At 40.3% G+C, this 15928-nt stretch overlaps 1 protein-coding gene across 5 annotated transcripts; it reads right to left on the bottom strand.

Annotated features, from left to right (window-relative positions):
• Window positions 1-15533, bottom strand: lzts1 (leucine zipper, putative tumor suppressor 1). 5 transcript variants are annotated; one of them, XM_017417308.3, is made up of 10 exons: window positions 15289-15532; window positions 8029-8088; window positions 5066-5412; window positions 4827-4967; window positions 3441-3606; window positions 2967-3358; window positions 2702-2875; window positions 2414-2545; window positions 1578-1772; window positions 1-1364 (listed from the first exon to the last, which is right to left on the bottom strand). In XM_017417308.3, the coding sequence occupies exons 3-10, from the start codon at window positions 5294-5296 to the stop codon at window positions 822-824; spliced, it is 1974 nt and encodes a 657-aa protein (XP_017272797.1). In that variant the 5' UTR covers window positions 5297-5412; window positions 8029-8088; window positions 15289-15532; the 3' UTR covers window positions 1-821. The 5 variants fall into 5 exon arrangements, with proteins under 5 accessions (XP_017272797.1, XP_017272799.1, XP_017272796.1 ...); XM_017417310.3 differs by lacking the exon at window positions 8029-8088 and having other exon boundaries at window positions 3447-3606; window positions 15289-15533; XM_017417307.3 differs by lacking the exon at window positions 8029-8088.
• Window positions 15534-15928: the final 395 nt, after the last annotated feature.

Genomic DNA, 15928 nt, shown 5'->3' with positions numbered 1-15928 from the left:
TTGCACACAAAATGTCCAAATCACTGGAATGTTTATTTAAAAAACAAAAAACATGTACATCTTACAAGCTCTAAAATGTGACAAAAATATACCATAAGTTTATTATAACATATTAACTGCATTGTTGTCGACATATAAAACTATAATTGACACCTTAATGAAAAACGTTTGACATCAGTGCATCTGTGGCAAATGTTCACAACAGGATTTTGGCTTTGTTTTGAAAATATGTAATCGTTTAAAACTATTTATTATGCTCAGACCCACTAAGAGTAGACAGTGTGAGAGCTTACAGTGTCATGGGCGCAGATCAAAATGTACTAAGGTTTAGAAACCTTCACTTACAGTAGATGGTTTATCAGGGATAAATGCTCGTGCTGGAAGAACAGGTGTTAAGCAATTATCATGCTTATCATGTGTTACTATAAAACAGTAATATCAACACCTAGGAAATAATAACTGTTTTCTACCAGTAATTAACTAGGGAGTTAAAACCAAAACACTGAACACGATTTGATCGATAATTAATGCTGTTACAAAATACTGTTAATGAAAGGTAAGTCAGTTCTCGTTCAAACTCTAAATAACTTAGTATTTTCTTTTAAACAAGCAAGAACAATGCCATCTTTAATAAGTAGTTTCAATAGCATTGAATCTTGCAACCTGGACACAAAATACTCTACATTTTGAACTTTTTAATAAATAACTCGAGTAAAATGCAAAGTAGTCGAACTCCTGCTGTTGTGATGTTGTCACGTTGAGACAAATGTGATGACAGAAAAAAAGACCAGTTGAGAAGACTTTTAGAGTGACCGCTGACTTCAAATTTCTGTGGCAATGACATCATCATACGTTTGTAACCCTGAGGCGTATCTAATGTTCTTGCCCAGCTCGGCCCGGCTCTCCAGCTCGGCTGTCTGCTCCTTCAGGACCTTCTCCAGGTCTCGGTTCTTCTTGTGCACCTGCAGGTAGTTGATCTGGAGCTGCTTCTGATATTTGATCACCTTGTCTTTCTCCTTGTTCCACGTCTGCCGCTCCTGCTCAAAGCTGCTGACCAGCCTCTGTTGAGCACTCTTCTCCTCTCCGAGCTGCTGCTTCAGTCTTTCCACTTGTCTCTGGAGCGATTCAGTGGAGACGTGTTTCATCGTGTCTGCCTCTTGCTCAGAAGACTCTGATTCCTGGACTGGTCCTTCTGAGGTCCGAGTCGGCGAACGGCCTTCGAGCTCCAAACTTTGCTGCAGTCTCTTGTCTTTGGCTGTAGTAAAATCCTGATTCTTTCCCTGAATGTCTTTCTCCAGTTTGCTCACTTTCTCCCTCAGAAAGTCAGCCTCATTTTTTTTGCGCTGGAGTTCATTTTGGCACACCTGCACAAAAATGAAAATATTCGAAGACTTAGAAGATTAAAGATATTCTTTTCATGCAAAGGTTCTGATAACATTTTAAAACTGATTAGGTCTCTCACATGATAGAAATTAAGAATACTAAAATAAATGCAGTGTATATTATCCAACTTGCTTCCTAAAATTGTCCTGTGAGTGAGTTTTGTGGTCATTTATGATCAAAACAGACAAACTAACCTCAGCCTCTCTGGTGCAGGATCGGAGTTTCTCCTCATAGTCTTTATTCTGTTGCTCGAGCTTCTCCACTTTTGCCATGTTTTCCTTCAGTGATGCTTTCAGACTGACGATCTCGTTGAGCTTGTGGCTGACATCTGCTTGGCATTCCCTCAGCTGCTGCTTCAGTAACGAGATTTCTCCTGTCTTCTGACATACCTGCAGTTGGATTGAGGCAATTACAGTGAAAAGAATGTGAATTATTGTGTGTGATGTGCTCCCTAGTAGGATATTAAAGATGAAAAAAGAAAAAAAAAACATTGGATAGCCCAGAACTCTTATCTTTCATCTCATCTGACATGATTGTTTTCTTTTTAGGTTGATGTTGTTCTCATATACATTTCTTTGCAGTTGTTAGTTTGTGCTTTATCCATAATGCCAGTATCCGTAAAGTTGTTATTCATTATTAACTTGTTACACACAGCAACTGCATAACTTCTAACCACTATGTTAATTTAAAACTCTAACTGAAAACTGGTCTAAATTTGGTGAAAACATTCAAGGCTACCGAGATGCGTTTGCAAATGCCAAATGTGTTTAATAATCTTGACAATTTGTTCAGATGTAGGTCGACAGAATTAGTTTTACTCACTGCTATTTTGTGCCATGACCAATTACTGCATTATAACTATGAGCATTGTGAAAGTAGAATGTTCCCTGAGGACTTTTAGTATCACCAATATGTGTGTACTAAAATTGTGAATGAGTTCATTTAGTGGGACAGGTTAACATATTAGCTGGTATTAAAGCTGTTCTGACAACCACTTTGTTTTGGTTTCATATCATCACAGGTGACCCACCTCCCATTGAGTTTCCTCAAGTGTCGGTACGATCTGCGTGCTCACTTTTTCATAAGACCTCAGTCTGAGTTCAACAAGATTCCTTTCTTGTGTCAGCTTGGAGACATCTTCTTGAAGCTTGTCGTTCTCTGTCTGCAAAAAAAGTTTAATCGCAATTTGGCATAATTAGAGCGCACACTATTCATCAGCTAATTATTTGTATTTTAGCTTAATTTATATACAGATCTTGTATCATAACTTATATGTTGATTGTTTGATGAGAATAAATGACAAAAAATGGACTCTAACCTGGAGCTGGATGACTTGCAGCTGCAGAGCTTGGTGTGTTTTTGCAGCCATTTGTGAAACTAGCTGTAGTTTTGTGGAGCAATGTTGCTTCAGGCCGTCCATCTTCTCAGCACAGTACCTTTGTCTCTCCTCAAACAGCTGGCAGGTGTCTGCTTCCTTCTCCTCTAAACTCACCTGTTGGAAAGTTCAGGTGTCAGAGGTCTACACAATAAGTGCCAGTCTCGACTGAGCTGGAGTTTTCTTTTGCCATGTTAAAGTTTGGTACCTGTAGCTCCTGCTGTTCCGTTTCTCTCTCCAGCAGCCTCTGCTCTAGATGCTCAATCAGTGACTCGTCTGTCGTTATGGGGGACCGAATCCCACCTGTGGTTTCAGAGGCAGTTCTTGGCTCATCTGCAGACAGTGGGGAGCCAGAATCCTCATTAGTCTTCGAAGCCAAAACGCTGCTATTCCAGCACCCCTTGTAACTGCAGTCGGGGTTGGCATTATTTCCGTTGACCCATGGAGGAAAATTGGGTTGCTGTCCTCTGCTGAGGCTGTTTGCAAGAGCTGAGCTGCCATCACTCTGACAGACGGGGCCCGTGGAAGCTCTGAGACTGCCACTGGTGCTGTGGGTAGGCAGGCTGGACATGGAGTTACGTCCAGAGTCTGAGAGAGTCCCTGGAAGAGAGAGATTACATTTGAGTAATTTGTGGTAGTTTAAATTGTCCATTTTTTAAGCCAACTGTTTTAGTATACTGACAGAAACCTAAGGTGTCTTGCTTGTGTCCAACATTTGGACTCCTTGCTTTCCTCAGGGGACAAAGGATGTGGTCCAGGCTGTTGTGGCCAATCTCTGTGGATGAAGGTCTTGAGGGATTTGCAGACTTGAAGGCAGTGGAATGGACCAGCGACTTTTCGGCAGAAGTCTAGAAGAATAAAATGACACTGTTTACAGTTTTATTCTCAGTGATTTCTCTACGCTGACAGCACAGTTGCAAGAATGTGGAAAAGTTGAGAAAAGAGTTGCAAAAAAGCCGAAAAAAAATCACAGTTCATTCATACAATATTTATTATCACATGCTGGAAGTTTGTTCAAATAAAAGGATGGGTTTTTCTCTAGTTGTGTCACTTCATATTAAAAATGGAACCACTGGAGCATGCAAGTCTTGCTTCACTACAAGACGACACTATTAAAAGCCTCACAGCCGTAACTGCAAGTAAAATTCACTAGACTGTCATAAAGAAAGAGAAAACTCATTTCTGAGATGAACTTATACTCCACAGGCCCCATCTGTGCTGTTCAGGACTGTCACCAGCCGTACCATACCTCCCTTTCCTTCTGTACTCCTCTTTTCTCCTCTGCAGCCTACATTTCCTCTCCATGTGCTGTCTAAGAGAAGATGAATAGCTCCGCTCCTCGATATTAATAATAAGAGCTATTGCTGAAGTGTAAGAGGTAAGGCTTGTGAGCTCAGCATTCCTTCACACTGACTTCATGACCGGGATGCCTCTTTCCTTCTTCTTTTTTTTTTTTCCTTTCAATCTGTCAAACTCTCACTGGCCCTCGATCTCTTTCTCAACGTTTTCTCCCTTTATCTTTTCTGTCCCTCCCTGGAGGAATAAGAACTTATTGAGGAAGATGCTTTGGTTCATGTTTTCTTGGCAAGAAATTTACCTCTATGAGGAGATCAAAGCATTCGTAGGTCATTAATCTGAGGAGAGAGGTGATTAAAAACCTATGAAGGTTTAACACGGGTTATGAAAAATGGCTGCTACTTCTTAAATTACTACTGTTTATTTATTTGTCATCTTCCACATCGCTTTGAGGCTTTCAAATTCTTTTGAAGACGCTACATTTAGGGAGTTCAGTGAGATGATCTATACCTCTTTTATGTCAATATGCTAAATATGAGGCTAACAGCAGATAGTTTGCTGGAGACGGAAAAGTACTTGCATCATCAAAGCTCACAAATAAACAAAAATTTGCTATGCTGATATGAAGAGTCGAGAGCTCTGTATTTGAGGCAACCTCAAATGAAACTTGTGAGCTTGTTATTACAGTTTTATCCTGCTGGTAAAACATTTTGGGGGGTTTAAAAACTTAGCTTAATTTTTTAACTATAGTACATGTAAGATGAGGACATACCAAGCTCCCTCGTTCGGATATTTTTCCAGGCATGAGCAGGAGTTTTGGCTTTGGTTGCTGCCGACCATCTGATTTTCCATCTCTGGTCACAGTTTCCTCCAGTGGTTCCCTGTGGTACCCTGACTTCGGTTTGTTACTCACCTTGTGAGAAACAAAAAGCGTTTTACTCAACAAGGGTGAAAAACTATCTAAACACATTGGATTCAGAGAGATAACATTGTTGGTTTGTGTGACCTTACCTTAATGTAAAAGAAATCTTCACTTCTCCCAGACCTGGAGTGTGAGAGGCCTTTAGAGTGATGAGTGGATGATGAAGAGCCCTGAGCAAAGCCACACTTTAGCAACCCGTCAAGACTGCAGCCTCCACTCTTTCTGTGGTGGCTCGCTCCCTCCTTTAACCTGTGCTCAGAAGCCCTGCAGTGTTTGCTGTTGAGGCTGTTACCATTAATGAGGCTGCTGACACTACCCATGATCCTGCAAGCATGGGTGAAGACAGAGTGGGTCTGAGGTCCAAATGGTCAAGTTATAGAGAAGTGACTGGAGGACTCGTTTCATGACCCCAGAACATTTCTTTCAATGGCTTCATCTGGAAAACAAGAACAATATGCATGAAAAATATATGAGTGTGTTTATATTATCCAATTTTTAAACAATATTTTCCTTATGCATCAACAAAGCATGCAACCTACTTCTCCCATATGCCTGACATAAACATAATAAGGTTGATTCAGTGCCAAGACTGAAATGTTGTCTGTTCTGTCTGAGCCAAGTGTCGGTGCATCAATAAGGAGTGGACCCAGTGAGGGTCAGAGCAGCTCGTTAGCCTCCAGAAGCTACTTCAATAATATAAAAGTGGTTTGGCTAGAAGAGGACAGACCTCAAATGAAGTGCAATATCTTATAAAATTTCCTAGAAAACTCTAAAAAAGATAAAGGTCAAAAACAAAAACAAACTTGTCTCACCATATGAAGGCAAAACAACACAAAGTAAGGTAAGAAAAAAAAGGCACATGAGGAAGAGGAGACACAAGCAGCTGCATGTGTGGTTTAAAGGTAAAGAAATTACTTAAAGCTTTGCTGCATTAGCTGCACTTTGATTGATAGTAAGACCTATTCATTTATAACAATTTACTGTAAAATTTGAGCTCAGTTATAGCAGGTAATGGTGTGTTGTGCTGACTCCTGAAGAGTTTCAAGTTTAAATTACTTCAGTAATTATTGAATTAGTTTTGCCAGACAGCTGCGTTACACTGTTACTGAAGAATTCTGGGGAAAACACAGCCTAGAATGCTTTAATGCTTTCACTGACTTAGTGATGTCTCTGTTATTGCAGTGTTCTGGCTGTTGTTGCAGGGCCCTTGTAGCAGCAGATTCACATCGTCATCATCATGAACAGCAGCTCGCAGAAAATAAAAGATGGAAAACACTCCTTTTTATTTACTCTAAGAAATACTGCAAGCTGCAATCTATAGAAAATGTCATTGAGATCCTGTGATATAATACACTCACCAGTCACTTTATTAGGTACAGCTGTTTAATGGCTTGTAAACACAAATAGCTAATCAGCCAATGGCATGGCAGCAGCTCAATGCATTCAGGTACCTAGATGTGGTGACGATGACTTGCTGAGCTTCAAACTGAGCATCAGAAAAGGAAGAAAGGGGATTTAAGTGACTTTGAACGCAGTATGGTTCTTGGTGCCAGACGGGCTGAACTGTTGATCTACTGGGATTTTCATGCATTTTCAAAGTCACCTAAATCCTCTTTCTACTCCACTCTGATGCTTGGGCTGAACTTCAGCAAACTGTCTTCACCAAGTCTACAGGCCTGATTGCATTGAATTGCTACTATGTGGTTGACTGATTAGCTATTTGTATTAACAAGAAATTGAACAGGGGTACCTAATAAAGTGGCTATTTGAGGGTTTTTTTGCCCATCTCTACTGTTCAGTCGAGACTAGTAACAATGAAACAGTTGTGCCAAACAAACAGAACAAGCTTATTTGGCAGTTTGCTTTGCTTTGTGCATTTAAATATATAGTCTGCTGTTGAATTTGGCATTTAACTCTTCGGATGGCCTTCCTCAAAATGCAACTAAGCTACTCAATTCAACATTTGTCTGGTGCAGCTTTCTTAATAATATTTGGTAATTACTTTTTCTGTTTTTGTTTTTCTACCTAAGCACAGAAACACCAACAATGAGCTTTATTTCAAGACTACTACCATCAATAAATCCAATTTGATCACATGAAAGCTAAATAAAATCCTGAAGCTAACATTCCTAATTATAGTTGACAACCCTATTTATTTATTTATTGAGTTCCTATCATGACTAATCATGATGCCACACTGTCCCCACCTCCTTCAAAAGGCAACCAGACCCCAGATGCTGCTATCATGATCTCTAACCCACAGGGGAAAAGTCAGCCCGGTAGTGAATCTTTATGGCAAAGGGCTCCACACTGGCTGATCTATTCTCCTAGAACCACCTGGTCTACAGCCTCTAAGCATTTTATAATGGCCACAGCAACAAAGCATGGAACATATTAGTTTACACTACATTTAACTCAGGGTTGGAGCTAAATTGCATTTATTGTCCTGTTGTGCTCGGATGAAACAAAGGAAAAGGCTGAATGAAGGAGGAAGATCAAGATCAAAACTGTCACATTTCATTACCCCCAAAAACAAGTGATGTGAGGGACAGAGAAACAAAGCGAACGTGTCACATTGAGCAGAATCAAAGGAGTGAGACAGAAAGTGGAACAAAACAAGTTTTAGTGACTCAGACTCGTGGTGACTGAAAAGAACAAACTTTTCAGACTTTTTTTGTTTTGTTTTGTTTTAGGAAAAGACACCATAAAAAAGGCAAGTTTAACCACATAGATATCACAAACACATCTTCCAGCACTGCTTCAGTTTAGATTTTCTTTAATGTTCAAATTGAAACTTAAATTAAATCAAAGTAAACAGCCTCTGTAGATATTGCTTGATGAAATGTGTTGTTAAATTTCAGGTGGCACAAACTTAAAGCAAAGTAATCCTCTGTGTCACCGTGGTAAATAGTCTCTGACACGGCTGTGTCTGTCTGTGTCTTATTGTGCCTGTATGTCTTATACTAAATACAAACTGGAGACTATCACTCTCAGATATCAACATCCGCCTCTGACAAGGGACCCGTGTAATGAAACAATAGATTTTACTTACTGCCAGGCCAAACTAAGCACCCATCTCTTACAAAGCCCCTGCAGAGTCATCTATCCAGTCCTGGAGGAAACAAACAGGCAGACTTGTGTGTCTGTATGAATGAACAGGCGACAAATGCAAACACTATCACCCCGGCCAGGAGGTTCTGCTAACCGTTCTGTTCAGGGGGTGGGTCCTCCTGCTTGTCTCGTCAACTTGTGCCCAGTTTTGCATCATAACTGATATGTAAATTCAGTTGTGTGTGTGTGTGTGTGTGTGTGTGTGTGAGAGAGAGAGACCTCCCTCTTCTCTCAGGGGACCCAGTGTAACATGTGCTCTCATAGAAATGGCGTGTGCCGCTCAAGTGATTAACTCTCAGCTTTCACAAAAGATCTTTTACACCCTCTGTGCAACCCCCCTTCCACCCCAAGCACACACACACACACACACACACACACACACACACACACACACACACACACACACACACACACACACTTGTTTGTGCATTGACTAACTGTGTAATAACCATTCATCCTTCCCTTCCTCCCTTATCCTTCAGTCCCTCCTTCTACCCATCCATCCCACTCTGTGCCCTGCACCCACCCTGAACAAACAGTTCATCTGAAGGAGGAGGAGTAAGAAAAAAAAAAGGGCGCTTGGCCTCTATCTTTTTGCTCTTTGTCTGCTGAAGTGTGCCCTCTTTGTGCGAACTCTTGTGTGCCGGTTGATGTATTCTCCCCAAACAGCACAGGACCATATTTTAGTGTTAAATAAATGACTAGTCCTAACAATAAAAGGGCTAGAGAGCATTAGTTTTACAGCTGCCTTTATGCCCTTTGTTCAGATGTACACCTATGAGAGCCCTTGCTTTTAAACACACTTTTACATGTCCATACAAATTTGACAGTTTTACAGTGGCAGTAAAGCACTCAGCATCCCAAAGAGCACAAACACACACTTGACAAAACACCTTGTGTATGAAACACGATCACACACACACACACACACTAAAAACAAAACAAAACACGGCACTGCATTCCTAATGAATTAATGAGAAGAGAAACGATTGCTCTGCAGGCAAATGTGAAGCAACAAAGTGCCCAATTACGCATCTAGACACAAAACATTACAGATTTACTGATATTATAAAAAAAACCAAATGTGAATAAACTGCGCTAAATGGCATCATACCAGTCTGATGTCTCTCAAGATGTGCATTACTGCACCAAAGTTTACCTCATAATACATCATACTGTCCTAAACCTTTTATCACAAAGTGATTTTTTACAATCTTTTGGCCCACTTATCGAACATTGTGAAGTATCTCTGTAGATCTGACTGAATCTTTCTCAGCAACACTCTTCACTCACCCTTTCAGCTGACTGCCCCTGTTCCTCGATTAGTCCCATTCAGACACTGGAGCCTGTTACAACAGTAGTCCTGACATTTCACTTTTATAGTCGCTGCTCACAAGTGGCCTGTTTCACATCGATTTGATGTAAATATTTAAAAGATTTTAGAGTCCTTTCATCTCTTTAGTTTAGCAAAAGTTTAATGAGTAGAACAAATGCTCTGATCTCCCAGATTTTAAGGGGACTGCTTGATTTAAGACCTCTGGTGAGTTGGGACGTGTGTGTGTGTGTGTGTGTGAGAGAGAGTGGGTGGGTGCAAGCATATATCTAATCTCATATCTGACTGGCTCCATGTGTGTCAGTGTCTGAACAAAAGAGTATTGTGCACTTCTTCAGCATGCGTGTGTACAACCAGGGGGTAATGCAAGTGTTTATGTGTGTGTGTGTATTTGGAGATGGGGTTGGATGGGGTAGGGCAGTAGGGTGTCGACTTCGCTTTTGGGCCCTAGCTGATCTGCCTGACACAAAGCTCTGCCCCCCCCCATAAGACGTGCGTACAATACACCCCCCAGCCCCAACCCACCAAAGACACACACGCGCACACACACTCAAGAAAGCATGAACAATCCATTAGATCGGACAGCGGTAGGCAACAGTACGTTATAAAGGTCCAGGATTTATACCTGTCCCACAATGACCATGAAACTCTCTCCTCTGTTCCCACTGTCCCGCCACACCCTGCCGCTACACCAGATGGCGTCGCTTTAATTCACACTGTCTATATGGTAATTTCTAACAGATGCACGTGTAATCTATCAGGTTCAGTCTCTGTTTATTTAGGTCAGTCCCAGTTTATTGTTCTTGGTGCATGGGTGCAGTCTTAACCGTATCTAAAACCTTATAAATTGTCGCTGTAATTAAGGGCACACCCTGCAGAGGCTTTAATCCAAGATTCTTTGTATAATCTAAAGTTTAACTTGTACTTTACTTAAAATTTTCAACTAATAATGGAAAAGTAAAACAAAATGTGATTTTTTTTCCTCTCCGTTTAAAAAAACATGGAGTAAACTGTGGTTGTTTTCATATCATTTAAAAAGACGTAAATGTGAGTGTAGAACAATAAACGTAATTATAAGCACATGTATGCAAAAGTCCTTAATTGGATTCTTTATTATATTTACTTCCTGTCATTCATTTAAAAAGCAGAATTTCTATCAAGTTTAAAAATCTAAAATACAAAGCAAATCTAACCCATACTAGCAATTGTTTTTCTTTTTGAGACTTTAAAATTTAGTCAAGAAGCAATCTAGTGTTGGCGTGCAATTAAAATCTTGCACATTTTTCAAAACATTTCCATATGTTAATTAACATGTGTGTTTTCAGATTTCACTGAATATCATAATTTCCCCTTTGACTTTCTGATTTGACTTGTACTCTTGTGATGGATCAATGACCTGTTTCAGGGTGACACCCCCATATCGGCTAGTGACAGCTGGCCCCCGGCCTCCCGTGACCCCGAACAGGACAAAACAAGTTTGGAAATTGAATGAATGAATAAATTTGACTTAGGTCCCTTCAGTTCTTTTGTGAATTCACTCCACATTTGATATAAAGTCATGGGGGGGTTGTGTATTTAAAAATACATTTTTCTTTGTGGATGTTTGGGACTGAAAACTTTTATTCAAGGTTTTGACTCTTGAGGAGCAAATGAGTACAGAAATAAACCTGCAAACATACCTGTTGTCATTTCCACAACATTGGTGCTGAGCTTGACTCATTTTGAATAATTTGACACAGTCAATGTGTTTTTGGAAAACCTACTGTTGAAATAGCAAAACTGCTCAAACAAGTACTCTAAGGCAGTGCTTTTACTGTATAAGTGCAAAAAAACCCCCACTTTAAGTCAAAGGATAAAGCAGATCTATATTAATGTCCTTTGATTCCATGAACGCAGAATGCTGAACATGCTTCCACTATGATGTAACACATTAAATAACTGGAATTGATCTGTCGTTCACACACACACACACACAGAGACTAATGATTGACACAGGAGTTTCCTATCATCCCAGGCGTGACAGAATAAATCAGACTGAAGAAAAAAAAAATGTGATGAGAAGAAAAGGAAGCAGCTCATGTATGACAGCAAAGAGTATATTGCGAGAGAAAGATGGGCAAGGAGGTTGAATTATTGAGAGGTAATACTCTCTTTTTCTCTGTCATCTTCTATAGCCTGTCAAAGCCACAGTATCTCTCTCTCGCTCTCTCTCTCTCACACACACACACACACACACCTTCACACACAGATACACACAGGAATGAGTAATATGGCCTCCAGCATAAAATCAACTAAGAATGAAGTGTGGGATAGAGACAGTCATCCATCTTTCACATTCATCACTAACATGTCTATCTAGTGACCAAATTCACACGCACACACATCCACACACACCCACAGTGGCATCCAATATCAACTAATTGGGTAATCCTTTTAGTGCATTGTAAAGGAGATTGAGCATGAATGGGGCTTCAGTGGTGAAGTGCAGAATACCAGACACTCATTACTGCCCCAGAGTAAAGGAGATGGAGTACCAGGGACAGAGTGAGGGGCACGAGCAGAAAGGGAACGAGACAGACACAGAGACACAGAGAGCGTGTGAGGGAGATTTAGATTCTGTGAGGCTAACATGGCTTTATATATTGATAGCTGCTGCAGCACGAAGTCAATGAATCCTCTACAGAGTAAAGGTTTATATTCACAGAGAAAAAGATTCATCATAAATCAGTGAGTAAACATTTGTAACATATTACTTTTAACTCCGTCTCCTGCCAGCATGGCTGAATCTTTGATAATAGGCCAGCTTTTACTGAAGGCCCCCCACCCACCCACGGTGAAATTAGATTGCTTTCAAACGCTGTTCTGTGCATCCAGATGAGACATTAGGTCGACTAAACGATCCACCTCCTTGGGTGTAAATAGATAAGGAGGTTCAGTGCATCACCTGCTGGAGTTGTACGGCTGACCAAATGGTGCTCCTGAAGTGCATGCATTTGCATAATGTTGGCAGTTATAGCTGAAATCACTTGTTTTAATGGAGTCTAAATAAGAGCATTTAGTGCTTCAACAAGAACTGATGCTCTGAAATTAAAGGAGTCCTAAGATCAAATATGTGAAATGTCCTTTTATTTTTCTTTAGAGCGCTTCATCCAACAGTAAGAAATTATGAATTTTATTTAAAATGGGTCTAAACAGACCAAATACAGCGTTCTAAAAAAACTGTCCAAAACAGTTCTAAAGCACGTTACGCATTTTCTGTTAGATTCTGCAGACCATGGTCAGCTCTCCTGCCATAAAATATTTACTCGCTGAGCTTTTATTCTGCTCAAAGAAATGTCTGTAAAAGTGAACTGTAACAAAAAGTAGTATTTTTAGACACTCTGAAGTGCTCCTCATTAATTATCCATTAGCATGTACCTTGCTTTAAACAGAATCTGTGCATTATGCAGGGTGTGACTCACTTTTATACTTTAAATTTCAATTTGTTGTGTTTTCACAATAACGTTAGTCCAATAAGCGAAGAAAAAGGTAGATTTGTCAGAATCTTTACCGCCTGCTGCTGAAGGCAAAGCAACAATAATGTTTTTGCCTGTGCCTCTGTGTGCGTGTCTGTTTCTCGCCTCCGCTGAGGAGGTTATGTTTTCAGCGGTGTTATATTTGTTTGTTCGTTTGATTGTCTCTTCAATAGATTCCTTAAAAATTAATGGACAGGTTTTGATGAAAACTTTAGGAAATGTTTGGGTTCTCACAACAAACAATTGATCAAATTTTGGTCCACATAACAATCTAGATTGGACTCTTTTTTTAATGATGCTGTGGCCTCAGCAGATGTTTGGGCACTCCTAGTGTTTCTCGTTTGTCTGTAGCATTAGCAAAGTATTTCATGAATCACTGGATGGATTTTCATACAACTTTCAGAAGGTAATCGTTATATGTAAATCAACAACTGAATAACTTTTGGAGTCAGACCCAACCAACACAAACATGGCCTTAACTCAGTCAGTTTTACAGATATTGAACTGATTTTAGTGCGGTAGTAGCTGAGAGGCATCCTCAACATATTTTCTGAGCACTTTCACATATTGCACAAGATTGTGCATAATGTTATTTACAAGGTTGGACCATGAGCTATAACTCCCCTCCTCAGCATATAACAGTTTTAGCCTAAAACTCTGGCATGAAAGGTGGCGGGTGATATGCATCCATCTGAGGAATGATGTACCTTGAATTAATTTTATTGATGGCTATATAACATCAAACTTTATGTATTTTATGTGGTTTTAAACTTGTAATGTTTTTTTTTTGACAGTGTGTTTGTGCAACACTAGATATTATCTTTATATAAACTCATAAATGTTGGGATTTCCCTGTCAAACATGATCCCTGCACTCCACAGGAATGATTTCTTTATTATATCGTAGTATCGGAAGATGACAATGTTTAGAGGTAAGTGGGAAAGAATGAAGCCTTTCCTGGCACCAGGACCCACTGACCTGCAAGCTGAAAAGTCTGTGATAAGGTTGTCATTCTTGAACGTAACCATCCTCCCATCCTCCTAATCTGCTGAGGCTGTGTGTGTGCGTGGTGTAATATGGGAGTACAAGAAGACACAATGAGCTCACTTTAAGGGGTCTATATCATCCAAAAAGCAGCTGGAAATCTCTGCTGCAGGCGATACCTGCGCTCAGCTCCGAAATGAAAGCTCTGTGATTTTGCAATACTAAACTGTTCACTGTAAGGGAAACTCTGACTTTTATTTCGGCATGTTTAGGTGTCAAAAAAATAAAAATAAAAATAAAATAAGTGCTGATATTTGCTTCCTTTTCTCTCTTCAAAAAAGAGAGACAGAGAGAAAGAGAGAGAGAGAGCAGCAATCAATGAGGAAAAGTTAAACACTCATCAGAATGAGTTCAGACTTCCAAAGATGCAGGGATGCTGCTCTTTCTTGACAGAGCCTCCATGCTGCGTTGGGGGTATCTGGGACAGTTATTTTAAGATGTCTTTGGCAGGTCAATACAGCTCTCACTGATTGTCATGTTATGGAAATAAGCGCCTGCACAGTATAGTGGTCTGTGAATATAAGATGTCAACCTCAGCAAAAACTTTCCCACACGTCACATTTGGAAATCAGAAATTCAAACGCCGAAATAACACAGGAAGAACAAACTGTCCCAGCGGCTGTCTTCCTGCACTGTGGTTCACTCTAGATTACATTACAAAACAGGGTAAACCAGAGCATGTCTGAACAGGTAGTTTTTACCTGCCCGCTCACTTTTGTCCCCACCACAGTTCATGATCTGTGCACGTCTCAACAGATACAGTACCTTAAATGCACGCAGGTGTGACAGAGAAGATTATTTTCCGACACAGACATCCCCCCCAGTGTTGCAATTCCTTAGAACAGAATAATGAGAATGTTCCAGGACATTTTAGGTGATTATGTCAGGAAAAACAGTCTCATTCGTGTGAAAAAACATCTGCTTTTAACAGCGTCTAGTTCCTGTTTCCTGAAATTGCAAGTAAAGTTTATTGAGATCAAAAAGATTCATTCAGCAATGACTGGGCTGAAAGTTAAGAGCTTTAGGCCTTCTAACACTTTTATGCAAAGAATCAAAGTAGCAGTAGCATCTCGTGTCATTTTTTAAGTAGTAAAAGGCTTCAAGTGCTCATCTGCTGTGAAACTTTGTGCAAGTCAGACTAAAAAAATCACACAAACAACCATAAACCTGCATGCTACTAAAATAAAGCTAGTTTACATGTTGCTGCTTGTATTTAAAGAGCCTAAAGTCAGCGTCTACCATCATTTGTCCCATTTAAAATCCAGTCAATCAACCACACTGACTTCAAGTCTCTCTGGAACTGACTTACCTCCATTATAGTCTGTCTGCCCCCACAGGAACAATCACTGCGCTGCTCCTGCTGCTGCTGGGTCCGCCAAGTGGATCACTGTGGACAAGCCACCGTGAGCTGGACAGAAGTTAGCAGAGCTTAATGTGGAACGATTCATGAAAAAGCAAGAGGTGTCTGTTATTGTTGCTGATGGATCCACTTGTCACACTTGTTCAGCAGTTGGTTTGGTCCATCCCGCCTCCCCTACACTGTCACATTTCTCCATAAACACTCCTCTTTCGCTCCTTCCTCTCTGTGCACCATATCCCTGCTGAACTCCCTCCCACTCTCTCCTTTGCTCTGAACATCCAGCACTCTGTCCCCCCCTCCCTTTGCTTTTTTTTTTTTTTTGTCTTGGCCTGCTCATGTATACATTTAGCTGGGAACACTTTGGGTAATATTTTAGCCCCCTTTGAACTCTCTCTGTCTCTTTGAACTCCTTCCCCTGAACTTTTCAACCTGCTTTTTTACTATTTTTTACAATAAATTACTTTACAAGAGTCACGTAAATTCAGTGTGGAGTAGCTGAGTCTGATCCCCAACATATTTTAAGCACTATCAAATTGCACAAGATATCTGTTTAACATCTTTGCCATTACTTATTTGAAGTCACTTCTGT

The sequence above is a fragment of the Kryptolebias marmoratus genome, linkage group LG1 (genome assembly GCF_001649575.2).
Source record: "Kryptolebias marmoratus isolate JLee-2015 linkage group LG1, ASM164957v2, whole genome shotgun sequence".
Taxonomy (NCBI): domain Eukaryota; kingdom Metazoa; phylum Chordata; class Actinopteri; order Cyprinodontiformes; family Rivulidae; genus Kryptolebias; species Kryptolebias marmoratus.
Note: the sequence above shows the minus strand (reverse complement) of the source record. Positions and strands in the feature narration are given on the sequence as shown.